This window comes from Drosophila navojoa, chromosome 2 (assembly GCF_054131105.1).
Source record: "Drosophila navojoa isolate 15081-1374.11 chromosome 2, UAZ_NAV_1.0, whole genome shotgun sequence".
In the NCBI taxonomy this organism is placed as follows: Eukaryota; Metazoa; Arthropoda; class Insecta; order Diptera; family Drosophilidae; genus Drosophila; species Drosophila navojoa.
In genome coordinates, this window is record NC_142890.1 from 25,695,717 (window position 1) to 25,713,996 (window position 18,280).

An 18,280-nucleotide genomic window follows, 5' to 3' on the forward strand; every position below is an offset into this window, starting at 1 on the left:
TTCCTGTGCCAGTCGGCGAAGAGGACAGCCAGGCAGTTAGTTAGTCAGGCCATTAGTCTGCTTAGTGGGTAATTTGCAAATGGAATTGTGGCGGAGAGAGAAGAGCGTTGAATTTAATTATACCTTGTTAGTTGCCGAAGACGTTGGCTGAATGTTCAGGCTCGGCAACGAGCATGGCTCCAACATTAATTATAATGCAGTTGGACAAATGTGGTCGAAATGTCAGCGAACTAGTTGAAAGCCTTGATTGCCATAATTATACTTCATTATCTCAATATTGTCTACAGATAACCAATTGTTTGAGGCCATAATTAATGCAACCACAATATCAACCATACGACCCATGAGCCGCACAGCTTATTATTATGATTTTCAAAACGCAGACTGCAATTTGCAATGAATACATATTTTATAATAATAAAATATATGGCCTCATCGATAGACATATAGACACATCAAAATCATCGATTCATTTAATGGCATTCACTGTAAAATTTAAATCTGCAGGAAGTCTATGGCAACCGCAGCTAGCTAAAAAGAATATAGAAATATTTTATAGGCATACGTGATTGATTTGTGCATACCCTGGGCATACAACAACAATATCAAAGAGTTACTTTTCCTACTCATATCCTGAGGAGACTAATCAAGGCATAGCTCAACTGATTCAGCTTGGTGTATAAAGAAATAAGTATTTCTCTCAAAATTGATCTTCTATTTCAACTATGCTCAACTCCACCCAATGCCAGCGTACGCATGCATAGAGGGTATAATGAAAACATTTTCATAGAATTGATTGAGTGACCATCGCGCTCATCCGAATGGCATCGAATGGCCTGGCATGGCCCCATCGTGGGGCCTGCGGCGTGTTTACTTTATACATATTTGATTTGGCCTCTTGCAAATATTATTGCCACTGCGACGTTTGTTTTCATAGCGACAGGAGCCGGGTGTAGTCGACCCCATATGGACATGGACATGGACATGGATCATGTTTGCTTGTTAAATAGCATGGCAGAGCGATTCAATTTGATTGGCGGGATTGCGTGGGCTTAGCCAGCAGTCAGCAGTTTAATGGAATTGTTTATGGCCAGCATGACACTGAAAGATAATCCATCATATGCGAGGGCGAGGGCGAGTGCGGAAGCCTGTGCTCTTTGAAGACGATGTCCATGCACTCTAAGCGTGTTGAGTGGAGGAACTCAACAGATGGGAAAAATTATGGAATGGAGCTCAGAGTTTATTTAATAAAAATATATAGAGTAGGTGTAAATATACTGATCAAGTTGTGTATTTGATTTAAGATTCGATAAATAAATAGAATGAAGATTGTAATTAATAAGAATTAATAACTTTTGCTTTGATAATATATAATATAAAAATAAATAACTTATTATTAGTTACATTTAATAAATAATAATTTAAACTATCCTTAAAAATAAAATCGTTAACCTACTATATCTCAACTTTAAATTAAAAAAAAAAAAAACAAACATTTCATAAATTTTAAAGATTTAATAAACTGAGCAACTGAGACTACATAAAGAAAATAAATAAATAAAAATTAAAAAAAAAAATAAAATAAATAAAAATAAAAATATATAGATATAAATAAAAATAAATAAATAATAATAAAAAATAAATAAATTTAATTAAACTACAATTGAGATTATTATAATACCTTGCAGAACTCCTATCACATTCTTAAATTTCAATTAAATATGTTTAAGTAAATTGTCTTTGAACCATATTTTTGAGCGCGGATGTTTAAGCTGCTCCACGTCGCAAAGCTCTGCACTGCCCGGCTTAACACACATTTATTGTTCATTGCTGGGTTACTTAATGGCATCGTTCTGGCCTTTACTACGCTTTAAACCAGTCGCCATATCCGAGTCGTCAGCTCTGCCAGAGTGCCCCGGGCGAGTCTACTTCCAGCTGCAATTCTCCTATGGATTCAGTTTTATTCTGTTACTGGCTACTGTTTGATCGCCGTGGGGCTCGTTGCCTGTTTAAATAGCCGCACAGACAGTGCGAGCGAGCGAGACGGTCGACTGTCAAAGGATGTTGGCTTTGCCATAAAATGCTACCGTTGCGTGCATTAAAAAGCAGGCGCAAATAACGCCACAGCAGATATTTACCAAAAGGGATTCAACTCTCCTCCGGCTGCCCTAGTTTAGTGACACGCACACACGCACACACACGGACACAGGCAGAGGGACCCGTTCAAAGGCAGCCAACACGAATTTCATTTTAAAGGCAGGCAGTGTGTAAAATTGAAATAACCAATGAGTATATGTATTAAAGCATAAATCATTATTGATTACTGCAGACCCAGCTCTTAATAGTCGCCGCCCAAGAGCCCTTGACGAGGTACTCAATGCTGGGCAAACAACGGCCCACAGCTTAGGCCTACGAGTAGCAATCGTTTGTCATAATTTGCACGGCTCAAGAGCCCTTAAACACTGCCCCAATTGATTTACAATAAGCACTTGTCCGAGTGTTAAATATGTGAATGGCGGTTAGATTTCAATTTGACCTTGAAAATATAGAATTATTTCAATTGCTCTCAAAATGTATTAAAAATAATGATAACTCTGTATATTTATTTAAATTTACTTTCAAAATGCATTCAAAATACAGAGATATATGAATTGCCATCAAAATGAATTGAAAATATAGATAATATGATATTTTGGAAATGTCCTCAAGATGCATAGAGAATATATATATATTTAGATATAATTAAATTTACCTTCAGAATGCATTCAAAATGAAAAAAAAAAAAAAAAAAAAAAAAATATTCCAATATTTTTATTTGCCAGCAATTTTAAATGAAAATATATCAATTTATAATAAAGAAAAAAATTGCATTTATACGGTCCGACGCATAAACAGCAAGACGAACATTGTACTAATGACATATACTCATTTCACTTTTCTGAATGAGGTAAAAAATTGTATATGAATCTGCTCTTAAATAATAATAATAATAAACTGTAACTACACAAATATTAAAATACATAGATATATACAAAAAAAAAAAAAAAAAAAAAAAATACAAATTCATGTAATTAAGTTTTACTGCAAAATACATTGAATATTTAATCACGAAAAAATATGCACTGACTGCTCCCTACAGGCGACTCTTGTGGCTGAGAGACTCTATTTTACTGCAATATTAAAATTTACTGATATTAAAAAGAAAAACAAAATAAAGTGAATAGCATCGTAAAATTATAATTTCCCAGAAATTGTGCCCCGGCTGCCTTTAATATTTCTTCAGTGCCTCAACTATTCATAAAAACGTTGCACGCAGCAGAGTATGAAACTGGAGTAGAACATGCCACGGCGGATAGTAAAATTTTAAGGCACAATGCCACATTAAATTCATTTGTTACTCCCGCAAATGCTGAGCTTTCACTACGCTGCATATAATTTGCTGTATACCCTGCCAAAAAGAAATGAGTGTGGCAGCCGCAAATGAATGCAAATGCTGCCTAATGGAGGAAATAGCTAAAGAGCGATGTGAAGAGAATAGATATAGGACTTGTAGAGTTGACTTTTGATTTCCAAAAATGATAATAAATTGAGGTAGGAATGTTTCTTAATTCGCAAAAGTTATATAAACTGTCTCTGTCTACAGGGTATCTCACAGTCGAGTGCATTCACTGTGCAAGTTTTTGTTTAGTTTTTCTCACATTTTTCTCTCTCTCTCTCTCTCTCACTCTCTCCCTTTGCATTATACATCTGCACAAATGTTCTTTTTATGACCACCAAATGCGTGTGTAATTATGCCTCGCACTGAGCGCCTTGGGCAACATTCCAACTGGCCACAGCTAATGTGGCTGGCTGACCAAATGGTCGCGTGTTTACTGTTGCACACACACACACCCAAACACACACACATATGTACATAGAGATATTTGTGTGTGTCCCAACTCGCTGAATTCGTGTAGCGTGAGTTTAGTGCCAGGGAATTGCCCCAACAATTATTATGATGGCTGATAAGCGACCCACACACATACACACTCACACACACACGTACACACTGTTACACATGGTAAGTCACGCACATACACTAAAAGCGGCGAGGCAGCATTTGCTTTCCTACGTGACTGCTGGTAATATTCCTGTGGCAACTTAACGTGTACGCAACGCTCATGGCATGGGGTTAGCATAATGTGGGGCGTATACGTAATGTGGCGTGCTTCAAAACTCAGGCAGCGACGAGTTTGGTTGCAATGCGAGCACATGACATTTGTGGCAACATTTGTGACCGCCTCAGTTGCCTTGGCCTTTTTTTCCCCTCTCTTTTCGGGGAGGGGAGGCCGAGCCACGCCCCGCCGCCTCCACTCCATTCCAGCCACAGTGGACTTCTCTGTCCGCAGGCTGTCGGCCGTGTGTGCAATACACCTTGCCTCCCACACACACACACACATGCGTATTGTTTGGCAGCAACTGTGTCCTCTCTCATTGTCATTCCATTTATGTGACTGCGACTGCCTCACTTGGCAATATTTCGTGCCTCTCGCCCTGCTCTTGCTTTTATATTTTATTGTTTATTACAGTTTTATTATTATCGCAACAGAGAAACTTTCGCACTGTGTGCCTCCGCATGCGGGCGCCATTATTTCAGCTGGGGTAGCTGCAAATTAAAGACAAAGCACACACAAAACACGCTGATGAATTGCCAGATAATTAAATATGCCAAAGCGCACAATGGACGTGAGACGTGCGACGTGGGACGTGGGACGAGGAGTGTGGAACAAAGAGCCTGCCCAGGTAACCACTCAGGTAGGACGCGAGAGTGACAGCCTAACGGCAAACACCGGACAAACTGGCGTTTGGTATTTGACGGCCGAAATTAGCATTTTGATTGAAATGGTAATTGCCCAAGAATGAATTACTTGCCGAAACAAAAGAACACCCTCATAAGATATGCTCCAACAACATAAAACCATATTAACTCAATTTTGCTTGCACTAACTAACTCAATAATACAAATTGATAAGGAAAACAACATGCATGTTCGCCAGCAGGATTTCCACTTGTATGAACACAGCCTTGGATCTGACATTTACTATAATAATCTATTAAAAATACATACATGCAAGAAATCTCTATATATATGTATTGCTTATTGTTATTTATTTATGAAATTTATAAGTGAAAGGCATCTCAATTTGATATGTGAAAGAATTCGGGATTCACCAAAGTCTAAATATGGTTTATCGAGTCTGCCACGCGTCCTTTTGCCTACATAAATTTATACCCCAATATCCCAATTTTTTATTGGCTTAAAAAGGCTATTAAGAAATTAAATATAAAAGTTGTGTTAAAATTTATATACAAATTAAAAAATATGCGTAGCTGGCCCAGTAAACTTTATATTCTAGATTATTACAATAAATTAATTCGATATTTCCATCTCTGCTTGTTCGGCGATATAAGCGCAGCAATCTCATAAACAACAAAAGCTTGAAACACGAGTATTTAAATGTAGAGTCAAGCATCATAGATAGTACGAGTCTATTATTCATTATTCCGATAGCTCATTCCATTATTATCTGGTTAGCTTATGTAGTTTATGTAGAAGACAAAAGATATCAGAATACAGAGAGTCAGTAATGGGACTTTGAGTAAAAACCCGTCTTCCGAACAGAGTTGTAAAAATCCTGCTTCGAATACTAGAGACTTGGGGCTTTAAAGTTTGTTTTTCAAATATCATATTTGGTAAATTTGAGTAGAGTTATCAATTATTCAACAATTAAGTACCCATAGCTTGACCCACATTGCTTGGTATATCAACTCTCTTCAGAGGGTGTAGCAGTCTCAACAAAAACTTTCACTAAATAAATAATAGCTAAAACAGAAAACACTTTCAAGATATCTCTTCACATAAAGGTCTACAATATTCTCAACTTAATATATCAATAACTATAATTTCCTCAATAGAATGTCTTCAACTGGCCCAATGGCATTGTCCTGCGTGCACTTAAGAGGCTTCATTCGAATTTAAATACATTCACTGTCGCAGTCAGTCAGCGCTCGCCGTGATTAAGTGGCCCCATTATTCATGACGCGAACAACAGAGCGCTATTTGTTCGGGGTAATAACCGAAATGTCTTATTGATTTATGGGGCGATAGGCAAATGCCAACAAAACAAGGATACGAATACGAATACTCACTTGTCTGTCGTTTGTGGCGATTAAATCGTATAATTAATGTAGGCCGCTTTAAGCCCGGCCACTTGGCGTCGGGCACTCGTTGCGCCTCAGGGACGAGTCTGTCCGCTGGCGTTAGAAAAATGCTCGGGTTTTTCACATTCAAGCAGCAAATACTTGAGTTATTTCAGGCGAGCATAATTTCAAGTTGTTGCCATCCTAGTTATTTCGACATTTAATTAAAATATTGCGCATACGCCACGTGCCGCAGCCAAAGCCACAGCCAGAGCCGGCAATGTAGGTTAAACATTACGCTGGGTTAAGGAACCCCTAAAATCGCGACCGCCAGCGCCAGACGAGGTCACAATCCGTTGAGGCAATTGCCAGCGAGGGGCTGCATCAAGCTAAATCCTTAACATGCCACGCTAAGCCGACTGCATATGTATTGCGGCGCATATCGTGTGTGGGCGAGTTAATAAAAATAGTTAATTTCACTAAAACAAAAACAATAATAGCGTCGACTAAACCCAAATTGCTATTACTTTTACTTTTACTTGATTAAAGCCCCCTGCGGGACCTCGAGTAATAAACTTTTTTCTCTTGCTCCATTTCATGCCACATGCACACAACAATCCATCCACACCCACACCCACGCACACGCCCACAAACACTCACACACACACACACGATCATACAACAGGCCACGTGTACGTCGAGCTTTTGTTATTATTTTATTTATTATTCATTATTATTCACCTTCGCTTTAGCCCAGATTCACTTTGATTTTGTCTAATTTTAGTTATACGACTCGCACTTTAATTGTATAGCAACTGTGTATATTAATTTTTTTAATAACTAACGTAATATTCACGACACGTAGCGTATGGCGTTTGGCGAGCGTCCCTAACGCCTTTACGTCGCGCTCCACCTCACACGAAAGCCGCCAAAAAACTGAACTCGACTAACGGTTAAATGAAAGCCAGCGACGTCGACGCAGGCAGCGACGTAAACAGCGACGCCGGCTTCAAATCCGTTTGACATTTGCGGAGTCTGCGCAAAGCACATGCCGCCAAATCAAAACAAAGTTAACACTTGGGCTGGCTTATATACGGGAATAAGAAGTTTTTAAACCTTTTTAAGTGGTTCTTTAATTATTCCATATATACTTTATTAAATTTACAATATTAATAAAGTTAGCTTCCTAAAATATATGTATATACGCTAATTATTGCACTTAACATCCCAACATAAATCTTTAAAAATATTTGAAATTTTCAAATATATTTGCACATTGTTCTACTGTATTTAATTTGTGTGGCGCCACCTAGCGTACGACAGTGTCACTAATCACACTGCATACGCTTCAAAGCTGATTGCTATGACATATATGAACCAGTTCACAATTCACAATATGCCAATTGCTTTACGCAGTCTAAATGAACTAAAAGCGAGACAAACATATATCAAGAAAAGAAAGCCTGCACTCACATTTTGGCGGGCTATGAGTAAGTTCAAATTGTGTATTCAATTAAAAATAACTTAAAATTGTATTTCTAAAAATTGTGTAAGTTAGAAATTGTATACAAAAAATATTAAATATATTTTTAAAAAAATATTTTTAACAAAGATATTTATGAGAAATTTTATATTAAAAAAAAAAGAAATAACATAACAGAATATTATTAACTAATATTTTATTTTAAATTAGATTTAATAATTTTTGTCTTCGATTTATTTTAATATTCTCAAAAATAAAACAAACAATTGATATGCACATTCTTTATTTTAAATTTGTGACTACATATTTGCTTATATTTAAAAGAAATTTGATTTGTAATACAGTTTTTTAATTATTTCTATATTAACAAGCGACCATGATTTTAAAAATCATTGATCGTAGATTAATATATGAATTTAATTTTGTGATTTGTAATACATTTGAAAAATCATTAAATGAAAATCAATAATGAAATATAGAATACTTTTTAAGGCAAGTTGCGAATTTTGAATAGTTAAATTTCTATTAAATTAAATCGTAATCTAGATCGATTTTGGAATTTCGTTAATTGTGGCCAAATCAATTGGCTGACTGAGTACTTAAGATAACAACAACCTATCACATAAAATACCTTTTCACCATCCCATCGTATGACTCCTACGAAAGCTAAGCAATAAATATAAATTACTGGAACGGACTTCGCTCATCATTGAGGCGGCACGATTTTCATGCGCCACGCATTCTTGATCATGTCGGCCGCCTTCTCGGCAATCATGATAACAATCGCGTTCGTGTGGCCCGCCGGCACGTGCGGCATAATGGATGCGTCTACCACGCGCAGGTGGCGAATGCCGTGGACTCGCAGCTCCGGGTCCACGACAGCCGTGGCATCTGTGGACGGCCCCATCTTGCAGGTGCCCGACTGATGCTGCAAGCTGGAGCCGTACAGCCGCAGGCAGCAGCGCCAGTAGTCGTTGCTGGCGAAGATCAGGTGCTCGCAGCCCGGAAAGGGACGCGCATGGAATCGCGTGCCCATCTTCTGCATGGACTTGGTGCGCACTATCTGCAGGATCTGTAAAGGAGTCAACTGAGTTGAGAGAAGACTTGACTACATTTATATGAGGGGTAGTTCGTACCATTTCGATGCCCTCGATCATGGCGCGCACATCATCCGGATGCTGCATAAAGTTCGGCTCCATGCGCGGCCAGTGGAAGGGATTGCGACTGCGCAGGGAGATGCGTCCAGTGCTCTTGGGGCGCAGCAGCACAGGCACCAGGCCGAAGGTCTCCTTGTGCTGCATATCGGAGTACATTTTCTCATAGAACTCATCAGTGATGCCCAGCAAATCGCGCAGGGTGCCAAAGCGATCGCCGCTGAGCGAGCCAGCGCCCAGGACGAGCTCCATATCCGCATAGTCCTTGGCTGAAAAGGTTGACATCAAAGTTAAAGTAGGGACTAGACCAGATGGATAATCGGATATCTTACCAAAGCTGGAGCTGGGCGTGCGCACAAAGGCAAAGGCTTCGGCGCCGCCAGGAATCGTATAGGGGCCCTGGCCGGAGAATATGTAGCGAAAGATGTCCGTGGGATTGAGGAGCCGTGCATCGTTGACTGTGGAATCGTTCACCATGAAGACCAGGCCATTGAGCGTTATGTGATCCTGCAGATTGTAGCCCACTGGCAGGTCCTGCAGCACAGGTATGTTGTGCTCCTCCAAGTGCGCACGTGGCCCCACGCCGGACAGCAGCAGCAGCTGTGGACTGGCTATGGCGCCTGCAGACAGGATAACCTCCTTGCTGGCACGCACCACATGTCGCTGGCGGTTCTTGGTAAACTCCACGCCCACGGCCATCTTGGTATCCGGGTCGATGAGCAGCTTGGTGACCCAGCTCTTCATCGAGATGTGAAGGTTGCGCCGCTGCACCACGGGCTGGATGAAGGCTTTGCTGGTGCTGCAGCGTCTGCCATTGCGGATGGTCGCCTGGGCTCGGGCAAAGCCCAGCAGCTTCTCGCCATTGGTATCGGTTATATCGTAGCCCAGCTCGCGGCCCGACTTGAGGAAGGCCTTCAGCTGGCGGGACTGGTAGTCCGTGTACTGCACATCCAGCGGTCCGTTGCGCCCGTGGTAGGGCGACTTGTACAGGTCGGGGATGCCGATGCGCTCGGACTTCTTGAAGTACGGCAACACCTCCTCGTACGACCAGCCCGTGTTATTCGCCGCCGCCCAGCCGTCGTAGTCCCGGCGGTGGCCGCGCGTATACAGCATAAAGTTGATCAGACTGGTGCCTCCGATGCCGCGTCCCTTGGGCCAGTTGCAGACGCCGTTGCGCAGGCCCCGGCAGGCGTTGGGCGTGGCATCCGCCTTGTAGCCCCAGTTGTAGCGCGTGGTCTGGGTGAGGGCCGCCGTCAAGGGCACGTCGCTGATGAAGGTCTCCTGGTCGCCCGCCTCCAGCAGCAGCACGCTCGCCGTCTTAATCTCGCTCAGTCGATTGGCCAGCACACAGCCCGCCGACCCGGCGCCCACAATGATGAAGTCATACTCCGGCCGGAAGGCCGTGGTGTCCGGAATGCGTGTGTTCAGCAGCGATGTCTCGAAATCGCGCACCAGATCCACCAACAGCTGGCCCCGAGCGCAGTCCCAGTCCCAGCAGAGGCAGAGTATCAGCACGTAGGCCAGGCGCATCTTCGGCGGCAACGGGAAACGTATCTGCAAGATATGCTAATTAGCGTAACGTTCTAGATACTCGACACATTAGCATTCGCTTGAAAATTGCGAACGACCTTCGATTTCACTTGAATTCTGGCCAAAAATCACAAAATTCACGCACCAACGGCTATTCTCCGATACCCGCTGATTATTCCCCTTTTTTAGCTCAAGTTCAACTAGTTTCCGATTACATCGATGCACAACAGCAACAACAACAACAACAACAGCAACAGCAGCAATAAAAGTTTAAGTGTGCAAAAATAAATAAACAAAAGAAACAAGAAAGCCAAACAATAACAAACATGTGGCCAACTGAACCGGTTGCCGATCAAAACAGAAAAGCTGAAAAACTGAACAAGCAGACAAAGTAGAAGAAGAAGAAGAAGAAGCGAGAGCCGAAAGCGAAACTCACAAAATAATTCGAGCGCAATCCGGGCAAAAATACATTTGCCCGTTGACGTTGACCCATAAACGCGTTCGCGGATGTTCATGAAAGCCAAACGAAACATAAACAAAATGTAAGAAATCAATAAATAACCACAGAAGCTACAAGAGCAACGACTGCACAATACGCTCCAATTGAATTAATCAAGAATATTATATTATATTAACCAAATGCTAAAACTTTTAGTATGAGAAAAAGCTGACTTTGATTTAAGGAATGCGGCTCATAATTAATATATAATTAAATATTGGAAATATTTAATTTAAATTTTTGTTTTAATGATTACTAATATTTATTCAAGAAAATATACTCATGTTGCCTTACGTGACTCTTGTACAAAATGCTGAAACTTTTAGCATGAGAAAAAGCTGAATTCGAATTTTGTTTGGAGTTAGTTTAATTTGTGAATTGGCTTTAAGAATGCGACCTATAATTAATATATAATTGAATATATAACTGAAGGCTGTGCATAATCGCATGCGTAGAATAATTTATATTATTTATTAATTGCTAATTTAATAACTCATCCGAGTAAATTGAGTAACTTGGAATGGAAACTTGACTTTGTAGTAGAAGAATTAAATTAGCTGTAAATGTTTGATATTGTATTTTATATATTATGTGCATGCCGAAATAAAAATTATTGTATTTACTTTAATTAAATTCATTAGTAGAAGCCATTGACTATTGAAGAAATAAATTAAACCTGAATCATGAGAAAATGTGGTTATAAATTCAAATTATATTTAAATAGGTAAACAAATTAAATTATATATATATAAATATATTTTGGCTATAATAAATATTAATTTATTATATTTTTATACCCTGAACCCATTGAAAATGGGAAATCAGGGTATAATGGTTTTGTTAAAAGTATGTAACAGGCAGAAGGAGGCGTGGCAGACCCCACAAAGTATATATATTCTTGATCGGGGCGACAAGCTGAGTCGATTTGGCCCTGTCCGTCTGTCTGTCCGTCCGTCCGTCCGTCCGTCCGTCCGTCCCTCCGTCCGTCCGTCCGTCCGTCCGTCCGTCCGTCCGTCCGTCCGTCCGTCCGTCCGTCCGTATGTATGAACGCGTCGATTTCAGAAGATATAAGAGCTAGAGACTTCAACTTTTTTTTAAAATGTCCGTATATATCACGCGCAGATCGAGTTTATCACTAAAAAACGATAACTCATTCCGATATTTTTTTATCGATAAAAAACCTTATCGAAGATCACTTAAATAATTATATCTCCTACATCTTTCAAGCTAGAGTCTCCAAATTTAAAATGTATATTAAGATGAATTTTATAAAATTTCGGTTTTTGTTAAAATTTACCCCCCACACCTAAATCCACCCCCTCACCCTCATCTTTGTAAAAGTCGTATATCAAATACTAGAGACTTGAGCTTCGGTATACACATACATTTTAACATTATGATTACGTTCTGAAAGTTTCATTACGATCGTACGTCTAGAAATTAAATTATTAAATAAGTTTTCATTATGTTGCCAACACTGCAGCGCAACCCAAGCGCAATCGCCTGTATATGTGAGTGTGTGTATGCGTGTGTTTGTTTGTATGCGTGTGTGTGTGCGTGTATTTGTATGTATGCGTGTGTGTGTGTGTGTGTGCGTGTGTGTTTGCTAATTATTTTTGAAATATCAGTTGCTTGTAGGGTTCAGGGGATCTCGTAGTCGAGCAGCCTCGACTAGAGCTTTCTTACTTGTTATTTTTGTTTTATGTTAATATTAATCAAAACGGAAATGGCTGTACTTACTTATGTAAAACATATTTATGAATTAAAATATATGTATGCATTAAAAATATATGTAAATTAAATCAATAAATATAATATACATATATTAAAAAAACACACACTTGTGTAAAATATAAATAAGCAAGAAGTAATTTATAATATTACAAAAATAAGTAAATATATTAAAACTATTATAGTACTCTAATATTGAGCAAATGTATATAAAATAATACTTTTCAATTTGAGAAAAAAAGGTGAGTAACAAACTTTCTCAAATTAAATCACTCCAATTATTTGATATGCCTCTCTAAGCGTGTCACCAATTGATTGCTATAATTGCAATACTCTCGCTTGCAGAGCATCACAATCTGAACTGAGCCACTCAATGTAGTGGGCGCGCTGTGATTCCACAAAATTACTTTATATGCAAATTATATGGCCAATATTTTTGGGTTTTTTGCCTCCAACATTTAAGTCTATCGAAGCTTAAAATTGCACAAATAGGCAAAAATAATAGCAACAACAACAACAGCAACAGCAAGAAACAAACAGAAAAGGTATTTCAATTAACCTCAATAAAAGAGTGGAGATACATCCTACAGCTAATTGATTTATCTGTGCAATCAGTCAATGTAACGATACCGATTTATCTGCCTTTGTTCCCGCACAATTGGTTCTACGTGCATGGCCTTCGGTCGCATTGTCACTGACGTTGAAGAAACGCTCATTTATAACCGGCCAGCGGACGAGATCTCCCATACAGAACTGCCCAACCACAAAACTGTCAATTTCATGGCTGGAATCGATCGAAGGGCGATGCGCTCATTAATGTTCTTCACAGCTCTCGCAGCTCTTGTAGCAAGTGACTATGGTGTCAAAACAAAGATGAAACTGGTTCCGCTGCATTTAATATTAATGGCTGTCATAAAAACTCTTTACGAACATTTTATATTTCATAGAAAATCTTTCAATTCATATCCATTTGCATTTTGTGTCTCTCAATGGATTCGGCCTGTGGACTGTATCCAATTAGCCAAGTTTAACAAGTTGCTGGCGTGACGAATGGCTCAAAGAGTTGAATTAGATTTAGATAAATGTTGAACAACTATTATCTGATATTACAGGAATTATTTAATAAGTTGGCAATGCCGATTGGGCAAGGGAAATATAACTGCGATGAACCTATTTTTAAAACTGATAACGACTTTATTAAGTTCACTTTTAATTGCGAAAGCTGCATTGAAGCAGCTAAAAAATCAGATTTGAAATACTTGTAATAAAACCCATTAAAATAATTAGTTAATTATAATAATATTCATGTTTGATCTACAAACTGAAATTTAGATAGAAACTCACTTCAATAAGGTTTTTTTTTAATTTACACCAAAATTTTGTTAAACAATTCATTTTGAACGTGGCTATAAAATATTTAAAAAAAAAACTCAATATGTATCACACGAAAATCTTTTGTCAACAATTTGTAATACTTTTTGTTGTGCAATAAAAATTTATGAGTATGCTAAATTTGAATTTTAAATATTCTTGCGAAATGCATAAATCACTTGTATAAAACACGCAGCACTAAACATTTTTGATGTTGGTGATATGTTTATTGTAAATGAAAGGCAAATTTATTTAAATTAATTATATTGTTTTTTGTTTTTTGAAATTCCAAATTTTATGTTCAATATATTTTTATTCTAAAAGAAATATTTATTTATAATGCAAGCACAGTTCACAATCTATTTATTTTATTATTCGCACTTTGTCTGCTTTTGGTATTCTTAGCCAATATAGTTGCCAGAGACACATACATATATCACACATATTTATAGCAAGTGCAGTTTCTGTTAAAGTCAGCAATTCACTCACACAGATCCGGCTCAGCAGACCCCAAATAGGTGTGTGTGTGTGTGTGTGTGTGTGTGTATGTGTGTGTGTGTGTGTGTGTGTGTGTGTGTGTGTGTCACATATTATTCAGTTCATTAGTTGCGAAATTCTAAACACGTTTGCCTATGCTTGCTGCATTCAGAGTGCACTTACGCAATGGGCGTGCTGCTCTCCTTAACGGATTGACTGGAGCTTGGTGTGCTCGATGTCTTGCTTTGTTTCAGATTTTAGATTTTCGCCTCTTGATTAGCCGATTGGTGATCTCGTCAGCTACTGCGCATGCGCGCGCGCTGCTGTCCGCTTGGTAAATGAATCGCCGCTGCCGGCGCTTGCAACGACGAAGCCTATGCGGCACGAATCAAGACGGGTAGCTGCCCGTCGGTTAAGTCGGTCAGTTTGACGCGCTACGCTCGCTCCAGCACGCAGAGCCAGACCCAGACGCCGCCGGTGCTGGACAGTGGCCCAGTAAGTAGCCCGGACTAGTTTGTGCTCGGCGAAACAGCTTAAGCTCTCTCGTCTTTGTATTTCAAGTTCAGCGCATGAACTTGCAAAAATTTCATTTCAGTTTATTTTGATTTGCGGCTCACAGTCAGCCTCTGCTCCGTTTCATCACACGCCATACATTTCGATTTTAGTCACAGCCAAATGTTTTCGTTTTGCATATCATGGCTGGCTGGCTGGCTGGCTGGCATTTGATTAACAGCACTCGATTATGCTCGACATCCATTGGCGGCAAAGCATGCGCTAATCAACCATTTGCCTATTAGCAATTGCTTGCGAATAAATATAACTATGATCTATAGTGCTTCCGCTATTTAAAGACGCGGCAGCAGATGCTGCTGTTGACAGCTCGAGTTCAATGTCAACGCAGTCCCTGTCCCACTACCTCTCTCTCTCTCCCTCTCGCGAGCCGGCTATCTCTGTTTATCTTGTATCTATGCGCTTACTGGCGATGACTTCACGTTACAGCGATTACAAACTGAAAGCTCAGCCAGAGACATTTGCATATGTAAAGCATTAATGTGCGGCTATTCATTAATGGCCAAACATCATATATACATATATATATGTGCGTCTTTGGTTCGGCTTCAGGTTGAGGGATTTGCCATTTCGTTGCTGATGTTGCGACTTTCATAATCAATTTTTTGGCGCCAGCGACCTTCAGTTACCCATTTATACACATACACATATCGATATATATGTATAAATAAATATCTCTTTTCTATAGTTTTTCTATTTTAAATCCAAACAAATTGCCGCCAATGCATTTCAGCCGACTCTCGCGCGCTTTTTGTTTAAACGTTCATAGTTGATATTTGCACAGATTTTATGCATATTCATTTCGCATGACTTGGCAACTGTTGAATTGACTGCTGTTTGATTTTAATCAAGTGCAAAAACACACACACTCACACACACAGACGTACAGAAAAGTGCCGTACTCATAGCACTCGAAAGCATTAATTGTTAATAGATCAAAAGCTGAAACAAAGCCCTGCTAATTTAAACAGATATGCTAAACAATAAATAACGAATGTGTTTAAGTGTCAAAAAGTGATAGTATATTTAAATTAATTCGCCTAAGGCGCAGTATGATTAAGCACTTTTGTTATTTTATTCGCAGTCAATTTAATATTAATATGTCAAATGACACAAAATTCAAATCGTATATATAACAGGGCTTCCCCAAAATGTATATAAAGGGAACGAATAATCAACTAAACAGTCTTAGAAATATTAAGAGATTTTTGAAGAGTGTATTTGATATGGGAATCGTTAGCTATAATTACATATGAATTGAAATATTAAACTATTAAACTAAATTAAAATAAATTCAGTTGAACACAGTCACATCTTAGGCCTGTATATATACATAAATATATGTTAAGCATTCAGTGAAGCACTAATAAATGCTATAATATATAGCGTATTTCGATTTTCAACTTCTCTATTGATCCTACCAGAAAAAAATGAACTTATGCATACATATATATAATACATATATATACTGTGGAGACCCGATACTTCGAAATGGCAATGGGATCAGTTTTTGGTCGATTTGCACAGAAATTCAAATTATCGATAATTATCGAGAACGCATTTTTTCTATGGATCTATGTATCGCGATTTTCGATTTAGCGATTCGACTGTATATAAATATATGTATATGTATATATATTCATATATCAAGACAGATAAACACACGGACACCCAGACGGGAAGCATTACGAGCATTGCACAATATTATTATGTTTTTAAATCAATTTGCGAATGGACATACACAACTAAAGTTTCAATTTTGCCACGCTCTTGAACTCTCTTATGACTTGACAAACCTTTAGTGGGTGTATATATACCATACAGTAGAATCCGATTATGATGACAACGTAAAGTCAGTACGGTTATTTGTCTGGTCCCCAGAAAACTTTTATATGAGAAAACTCACCTTGACCGGCGTTATAATCGGATTCTACTTTATTTCTCTTTCTGTTATTCTGTTCTCTGCAGAAGTATTATTTTTCGACACATTTGTCTTTTTCTCAATTTGACATGCCCAAAGTACCAAAATTACTCTCTAAGTTCCTCTGGGTACTTCAAATTTTCTTTTTTGTAACGAAATAATTTGTTAGCATATCAAAATGTAAATTTTTTCAAGCAAGAAGATGTAGTATTACATTCTGCTTATCATTATTTATTCCTATTTTATTTTCATTTATTTTGGGTTAGTTATTTTCTTAGATTTCGATTTAGTATAATATTAAATTTTCCACTAGATGCTTATTTGAAATATGTATATCTAGCACAAACACTTTAAAATGTTTGCATTTCAGAACTAATTGAGTAAGCACGTCGAATGCTCAGAAGCTGTCAGGGTTCTTTCAATTAGAATTTACAAGCAATAGACAATACATATTCGTATGCACATGCTAACTAATTAATTGAGTAAACCCATAGACAAGGCAACGCATGCTGACTTGCTGATAGAACATTTCGTCATAATATTTCGTCAGCTTGAGGTCTTTTAGTGTCTTGGATCGCTCAAGAACAATTTGCGACCATCGACGGTGCATTGGCCAGGGAAATGTTATTTCGAGTCAAACTGAATGGAATCAAGTCACATTATTCACTGCTAATTGCTGCAGTCTAATTGGACAGCCAAATAAATGCTTGGCAACGACCTTGTCAAGGTCAGCGGCAAAGATTACCAAAACTCTATAATATAAACAATTTTGCGACGGCCGGTGGAACAACAAATGCTACAACAACTGAATAACGACATTCGCACGCTAATCACACACACACAGGCACACAATATAAATTATCAAATTTAAACTGCATAAACACAGACACAAATCGAGTTGCGCTTCAGCGTGGCAACAGTTCTCACAGTTGTTTTCATTGTCAAGTGCTCTACATGTCTATAAGTCTGTAATTTGCGCCTGGCTCGTAAATCACGTGTCTAATGCCAAATGCCGTTAAAAAATGAAGACGTGCGCTGAGACCACAATAAACCACGGCATGCACAACACCCAATAGCAATAAAATTCAGCTGAAAATAACCTCCGTAACAAATAACAATAAACGCTGCAGCAGCTACTCGAAAAAACCAAACACGAACAAGTAAGAAAGCTCTAGTCGAGACTGCTCGACTACGAGATCCCCTGAACCCTACAAGCAACTGATATTTCAATAATAATTAGCAAACACACACTCACACACACACACACACACACACGCATACAAACAAACACACGCACACACACGCATACAAACAAACACACGCATATACACACACTCATATATACAGGCGATTACGCTTGGGTT

At 38.7% G+C, this 18,280-nt stretch overlaps 2 protein-coding genes across 5 annotated transcripts in view; both read right to left on the reverse strand.

The window, feature by feature from the left end:
• Positions 1-7,123, reverse strand: part of LOC108660302 (uncharacterized) — a 66,678-nt gene extending 59,555 nt beyond the window's left edge. For both annotated transcript variants that reach the window (XM_089258016.1, XM_089258018.1), the window contains exon 1: positions 6,922-7,123. The gene's annotated coding sequence lies outside the window, so the exon portion shown is untranslated. The remainder of the gene's footprint in view (positions 1-6,921) is intronic.
• Positions 7,124-8,066: 943 nt separating this feature from the next.
• Positions 8,067-15,511, reverse strand: LOC108660282 (glucose dehydrogenase [FAD, quinone]). Of its 3 annotated transcripts, none has more exons than XM_089265258.1 (4): positions 14,438-14,457; positions 9,150-10,371; positions 8,800-9,086; positions 8,067-8,735 (listed from the first exon to the last, which is right to left on the reverse strand). In XM_089265258.1, exons 2-4 carry the CDS (start codon positions 10,345-10,347, stop codon positions 8,370-8,372), a joined length of 1,851 nt encoding a protein of 616 aa, XP_089121384.1. In that variant the 5' UTR covers positions 10,348-10,371; positions 14,438-14,457; the 3' UTR covers positions 8,067-8,369. The 3 variants fall into 3 exon arrangements, with proteins under 3 accessions (XP_089121384.1, XP_089121383.1, XP_017969117.1); XM_089265257.1 differs by lacking the exon at positions 14,438-14,457 and adding an exon at positions 10,493-10,962; XM_018113628.3 differs by lacking the exon at positions 14,438-14,457 and adding an exon at positions 14,609-15,511 and having other exon boundaries at positions 8,068-8,735.
• Between the last annotated feature and the right edge of the window lie 2,769 nt (positions 15,512-18,280).